Source organism: Gobio gobio (assembly GCF_949357685.1).
Source record: "Gobio gobio genome assembly, chromosome: 13".
Classification (NCBI taxonomy): domain Eukaryota; kingdom Metazoa; phylum Chordata; class Actinopteri; order Cypriniformes; family Gobionidae; genus Gobio; species Gobio gobio.
In genome coordinates, this window is record NC_137106.1 from 32,860,604 (window position 1) to 32,868,185 (window position 7,582).

General features: G+C 36.5%; 1 protein-coding gene across 1 annotated transcript; it reads left to right on the forward strand.

The window, feature by feature from the left end:
- Positions 1–5,069: 5,069 nt before the first annotated feature.
- On the forward strand, positions 5,070–6,206 carry socs4 (suppressor of cytokine signaling 4; the record flags this gene model as incomplete). Its single annotated transcript, XM_079832425.1, has 1 exon — positions 5,070–6,206. One exon carries the CDS (start codon positions 5,070–5,072, stop codon positions 6,204–6,206), a length of 1,137 nt encoding a protein of 378 aa, XP_079688551.1.
- Positions 6,207–7,582: the final 1,376 nt, after the last annotated feature.

Below are 7,582 nucleotides of genomic sequence, written 5' to 3' on the forward strand. Positions count from 1 at the left end.
CATCTGCCATTGGTCGGTCAAACAGATAATCCTGCCCTCAAATTTTGAGTCAGTGTTGTTATTTTGGGATTGTCGGATGCCCTCATCCTTTCCCAATTTTGACCCAAAACTATTTAAATATTTTTGTAAAAATTGAGTTTTCCTAGACTTTATCACTTGAACCATGAATACGCACAAAAACATGACTGGATTCGAGGAGTGTATGTGGTTGTAATAAAACATTTTAACAAATCCAATTTGACCCCCTTAGGAATGAATGGAATGCGAGGAATGCTTCAGTATACATAGGAAACCTAACAAATGCTCAAAATTAAAACTAAAACTTTACCAAACAATCATTTTATAATGTCTACATGTGTATCTGAATGCATAAAGAAGAGATAAACTCAAGAACTGATTTTAGAACCCAGCGGAACAGATCATTTGCTCCATATAGCGCCATCTAGTGGCAAGAGTCATGAAATATCATGGTATATATTTTTTGCCCCACAAGAGGTCGCCAGAGGTACCCAAATTGACCCAGTGTGAGATATTTTGAGCTGATTTGAGTTGGGTTATTTATTGGATAATTATTTTGAATTTAATTTGAAAGAATGTAAAGAATGTGCTTAAATTAAATCTAGTAATTTAAAGGTAGATAAAATGATTATTTTAAAATAAATATAAAAATTAATTGATATAAGCTATCTGAACCAAAAATATTTATATATAATTTTAGGGCTTCAGTTCATTTTGAAGGATTTGTTACAGGTTGCAAAGTGTTATAGCGCCAAAGAGACAAATCCATCTGCTTTCTTGTATCTGCACATTAGAAAGCATTTAAATATGAACAAATTACACACCTTGGCTTTAAAATAGCATAGCAGACCATAGGGAAATTTGACTTCTCTCAAAACACCTTTGCTATACCATAACACAGACACCCAGAGCACCTCAGCTGCAACAGCAGTTACAGAAGCCGTCCAGATACTGATACAGATCAATGGAGAGAACATGAACACAAGAGCCATGGAGCCAGAGACTTCCCGCTGATTTAATTACAGACTTTCCATCACTCAAAGAGCCACCGTTCTGAAGCAACATCAGTAGAATCTACACTTGAATGATGGTCATGCGATATTATCGGCCAGACATGTTGTGAACCGGTGCAGACAATGGAATCATTATGACGGCAGGAGTCTGTTACTGAGAGCCTTAAACTTCCTTATACCATAAACAAGTCTTGGGGGAGGTGTTGAGACTGTACACTGAAGAAGAAAAAAAGTGCTCGTAAAACGAGGGTGAGGCTTGTATGGCCTTTGTTTTACAGTTTGACAACACAATCAAATGAAAAATTCATGATGTCCATGGTTGCTCTGCTGTGCATCAGATCGATAGCACAGTAATAGCTGGCATATCTGAGACCTGCTTGGCAGGGTTCCCTCTTTTTGATAAACTGTGCCATGTTAATGGGCATACTGAGTTACTGTCCTCTTTGTGCAGGAACATGACTTCTCACTAGCATGCAGATATAGGCTACAGATTTGTGCACATATATGATACAGGAGCTTGTTCTCCCAGTTGTCTGATCCTGTTACTTCTTCCAGCTAAACATGCTTCACTTCTGCATTGTGTGGTCTGGTGGGAATCCAAATTTAGTCCAAGTATTTGATAGAAGCTGGAAAGTTCTGGTAATTCATGGGGCAAGAAGGTTAGAGGGGAATAAATTATGCTGTTTACCAAGCGATTCAAAATTCACCGTAATAATACATTTTGAAATGATAAAGTAAATAATGCTGGAAAAAAAAAGTAAATTATTTATTGTAATTTTCTGGAATGCAAATAATGCATCCCATTGCAGCTTTTTTATCATAATGACTGTTTTGTTGTGTTTTTAGGTCAAGCCATCAACAGCAGATCATCATCTTGCTAGTAAGTACATTTTCCAAATGGGCCTACAAATTGTTTTGTAGTCATATTCCTCCTCTTCCCATCATGCACTGGGGCATGAATATTTATGGTTGTGCTGATACTGATAAAACATGCTGTTTGATTGACAGCTCCAGCGATCGCAAATGGAGCGTTCTTTGATCGCTTTATATATATATAATTTAATCACAGTTTAATTTACAGATTATTTTCATCCTACTAAAAGAAACGTGAAGTTGAGCGTTTAGTCACTTATTTGATTTACTGACATAGACATCTGACTGTACATGAATCATTACATATCAGAAATCACTGGTCACAGATCAGGCGTTAGAATGAACATGTTGTCGCATTACTGTCGAGTCCATATTGTAAAAGTCTTTTGGCAGAGTCTGCACCGAAACTGCGATTTACCAAAGAATCCACAGTGAAATGTACCGAATACAAATAAATAATGTTCAACTGAGACATTCACATTGTTGAAAATAATTACCTTTGGAAGGTAATGTTATTTTTAGTCCAGTGATCCTGTATTGCTCTTCTCTCCTCGTCATCTCACTAACACGCCAGTGGGCGGGGCCAAAGTTGCAATGAGGAAGTAGGCGTTGATTTTCTTCTGCAGAGGCGGTCGTTCACCATCTATAGGCATGTGAAACAAAGTCGTTGTACTATTGGTACAGTTGTGTTGTGGATTCTGATATTGTTTTATTTTAGAACTTTAGATAACTTTGTCGTTATCCTTTTTGATATATTTTTGGTTTTCATTTTTATTTAAATAATTGTATGAGCTTTGCTAGTTAGTTTTTTTATATTTCAATTTTTTCAGTTTTATTCGTTTTACTTAAACATGTTTATTTTAATTTGTTTATTTTATGTTATTTCAAACATTCTTAATTATCATCAGAAGTTTTTATTTATCCCTTAATACTGAGAAAATTAAACATGTAGGCGAAATAAACAGAACAATTTACATACAGTAGATCTCTTAAATTCATATTATTCACACATTCACTTAAAATTTAAAAATACTTTCATAACATTTACTTAAACTGTAGAAATACATGCAAAAATGTTGCTTTTATTTTTTAAGTTCTACAACAAGAAGGGAAAAGAATACGATATTATAAGAGAAAGGACTGGGCGCATAACAGTTCTTCCTTGTTCTTACATCTATGAAGAGCCTCTACATTGATCCGAACAACCTCTTTTAACAGATCGCAAGAGAATTCATCACTCAATCTCTTGGATGCCATCCTGCTGGCCTCACACATTTGTATGTAGAGTGAAAAAGAGAGAGAGATTACAGTGAAAATGAATGCAAACAAGATGCACAGGATGTTGTGATGAATAATTCATTGTTATACAGTAGCGTGCCTGTGATATTAAACAAAAGAGATTGAAATATTTTAATATTTGAGAATGACATCAGCTAATGACTTCACAGCCATAATGAATTATTGAATTTATTTTGTAATCCATTTAGCAGGCCGGAACTGCATGCCTCTGATATTACTCTTGATATTTGATACTTTCTGGCTGGATACTAGGAATGGACCCCTGACCACCGTCTGAAATGGGTGTCAAAAATTGCTTTTGCGCCAGGCAAATGTTTGCCGGATGTTCCCAAATTAAAGCAGGGCACATATCAATCAATAAATCAATGAAGTAGAGCTCTCAGTGTCTGTTAGGAAATTTCCCATTTCCTTCCTAACAAGGTTGCCCTCGTAAATAGACGTCCATTATTATTGACTAATTACATTTAGCTCATTGATTCATTGATGGTCAGTCAAAGTTCATGCTAAGAACTAATACATTTAAATTGTAGTTTATTTTAGAGATGGACACGTTTTTATGCAAGTAAAACTGTCTGTAACAATGTAGCAGGGATAAAATATATATATATATATGATTGCTTTAAACTGATATAGATTATACATCCTATAGCCTACTCATTTAAAATTCTCAATGTCATTTCTTCTGGACAGCGCATTCATCGTTGGATATGATAGGTTAACTGTCCATTGACAAAAGTACCTCTTCCGTCCAGTGAAGGGCAAGTATTCCTCTGTGGAATTGATACTTGAGAGGTTTTAAATAGGAGGGATGCGCTTCCTCCCTTCAGTTCATGCCAAGCTCTCACTGCACGAACTTCAGGCATGGAAAAATTCATCTCTCCTCTGTGAGGATATAAGATTTTCCATTCTGCATTTTATTCTCAAGGTAGGATTTTGATTTTTTTTTTCCATATTAAAGACACAGGTTGAACAAGTTAATGTTTTCAGTTATTAGTTATACACTCAGATTTTTTTTTTTTTTTACAAAAGCTGTCACTGGGACAGTACCCTTTAAAAAGAATATGGGCATTAAAATGTACACTTTTGGAACCAATATGAGGTACTGATATGCATCCTTTAGGTACATAGGTGTACCTTTTGAAAGGGTACCGCCCCAGTTATAGCTTTGTAAATGTTTTCCTGTCTGTTACTTGTATATAGTTCTTATATATAAAATAACAGACATCCATAATGCAGATGATCTGTATATAATGCATTTAATGTTTTGTAAATTAATGTAGGAACGATACAATTATGTAGACTTAAACTGCTTTACAGTGCCCATTACATTTTTCCAAAATATGTAATTTTTCATTTTATAAAATGTAAATTTGAAAAAAAAATCTAAGAAATAATAGATATAAAATATCCATTATTACGATTATCTTTTAATTAATTAATTAATAATTGTGTGTGTGTGTATATATATATTTATTTATATATAAATGCTCTACACAATATGTATATAATGTATTTCATGTTTTGTAAATTAATATATAAATGATAAAATGAATGATAAAAGTGCCCTGAAGACATTTAATACAGTTTTCCTAAATATTTTTTTATTTTATTGTATTTATTAAATGTAAAATACTTTTAAACTAAATTTGTTAAAAAAAAGTTATTTGGTACTGTAGTTGGATATGAATAGTCTGTGTCTGTGCATAAATATAAAGTGAATTCATTACTTTTGTAATATTTTATGCCTTTCAACCAGATAATCAACCATGTAGTAGCATAAGTAGTATAATTCCTCATATATTTCTTTGCCAATCTTAATTGATTTTTAAATTCTGTGCAGCACTTTACTGAAAAGGGCCTGCAGCAATGTCAGAGAGGAAGCCCAAAAACTCGGACACACGTCCCAAGAACCTGCGAAGCTGGAGTGCTGATAGTTACATCCGTAGTATTAAAAAACGCTCCCGAGGGTCACGCCATGAGACAGCGCCCCGAGGGGCAGAGGGGGAAGGAACGGACGACCAGAGCATACGCTCTGCCTCTTGTCCTCGGAGACGTCGAGAGCGGAAGTGCAGCTGCCCCATCCCTGGAGAACCAGATTCAGACTCTCCTTGCAGAAAAGGTCTGTCCCGGCGTTCCCTGAGGCAGAAGTTTCAGGATGCCGTTGGCCAGTGTCTTCCTCTCCGCAACCACCACCACCACCATCATCACCAGTCCGGGTCCTCACGTCCATTCTCTGTCCTTCTTTGGTCCAAACGGAAGATTCATGTGTCCGAGCTAATGGAGGACAAGTGTCCGTTCTCTCCGAAATCCGAACTGGCTCAGTGTTGGCACCTGATCAAGAAACATGGCACCAAACCCGCTTTAAGCATCGAAAACGAACCCAAAGGTCCCTTGTTATCCTCCTCACCTCCAGCGCTCATTTCCTGGGAGGAGATCAGCTCCTCTGGGGCTTCTAGTCTGGATGACTGGGATCCGTCTTTTGCACATGGGGACGCCCAGTGCTGCGCCCACACTGACTACATCCTGGTTCCAGATCTGCTTCAGATCAACAACAGCCCCTGTTATTGGGGGGTACTGGATCGTTTCGAAGCAGAGCATCTTTTGGAAGGGCAACCAGAAGGAACTTTTCTGCTCCGAGACTCTGCCCAGGATGAATACCTCTTCTCGGTTAGCTTTAGGCGCTACAGCCGCTCCCTCCACGCTCGGATAGAGCAAAACGGGAAGCGCTTTAGCTTTGATGGCCGTGACCCTTGTATGTACAGAGATTCCAGTGTCACTGGCCTACTAAAGCACTACAGTGACCCTGCCACCTGCCTGTTTTTTGAGCCTCTGCTCTCTCGCCCTCTACCCAGGAACTTTCCGTTCTCTCTGCAGCACATGTGCAGGGCGGTTATCTGTAGCTGTACAACGTATCAGGGTATTGATGCCTTGCCATTACCCTACACTTTGAGACACTTCCTTAGGCAATACCACTATAGATGCAATGGAGCTTGTGCTGTTTAAAAACTGTGACAGAAATGGGACAAAACTACCTGTGCTTGAGTTGACAGATTGAAAGGCACAGTAAATGTATTCAACACAGCATGGTGGATGTAGGTACCATGCAGCACAAAAATAGTTAATGTTTCTAATGTAATCTTGTGTAAACCAAAGATATGCAGGACATTGGTTCACATTTCTTAAAGGGATAGAAAATTCTGGCGTCACCCTTAAGTTCTTCCAAACCTGTATGAATTTCTTTATTTGGCTTTAACACACACACACAAAAAACTTCCATTGTATTTTGCCCCAAGCCAATGGGGTCCATCGAATGTTTGGTTACCCATATTCTTCAAAATATCTTCTTTTGAATTCTCCTTTTTTAGGTGAACTATCCCTTTAAGGATTTTTTGCAGGTTTCCTACTTCATGAATTTCTTTGTCTGATTTATCACATGTTATTTTCATTTACTTTGTTGTATGCAATACAAAGTTATGTGCCCTAGATCTTTATGATAAAACAGGAATTTAATAACTTTTCATCTATTGGTAGTTTTTCCTATTGTAGTACTTTCCAGATTCCAATAGATGGCAGACTTGTAAAACTGATTTGAACATTTCTAACTACTACTACTATCTATTCATCTTGTATTTTAGAACTAAACAGTGCCTAAACCATATCTGTTTGATTAGCAAAATCATGTCAGTATATTATTTGATGAATCTGTCCTGTATAAACACTCAGTCTTGAAGCAATTGAACCACATATTGTAGCCACACATTTTCAATAAAAACAAGCAATAGACCCAACAAATAAATTAAGATTGTTTTGTTTTGCTATGCTACGGTTTACATTAAATCTCCTTTCAGATTATGTTTTATCATACAAGATTTCACTGGCTGACAATATGTGAGATTAACTGCTATTTATTCATTTGGGTGCATTGATGTAAAGGGACAAAAACAGTAAACCGAGAAGCTTATATTGAATAAAAGGTCAATAATATTCTCACTTTTTATAAGATGTGATATGATTCTCTCTTACAATTTTGGTTTAGTTATTTTGTTGTAAGATTAGTTAGCCTATAAGATATTTGTCTTTGGTACATGTATGTGCTCACCTTGGAAAGCTGATTATATGATCATATTTGTGTTCCCCAGATGATGAAATTTTATGAATTTAAAGGGAAGGATCTTTATTATGAACCCATACATTTATAGCTCATATGCCATTGTGAAATATCGAAAGAACCCCTTTAGGCCTATAGACAAAACCAAAAATATTGCATTCATAATTAGGAAAGTACAGACGCACATTTTCCTACTTTGAACTTCCTTGTGGGCCATTTTGCTGGTCACAATTTTGGTGATTTCAGGTTAGTTTTAGGTCTCTAAAATGTG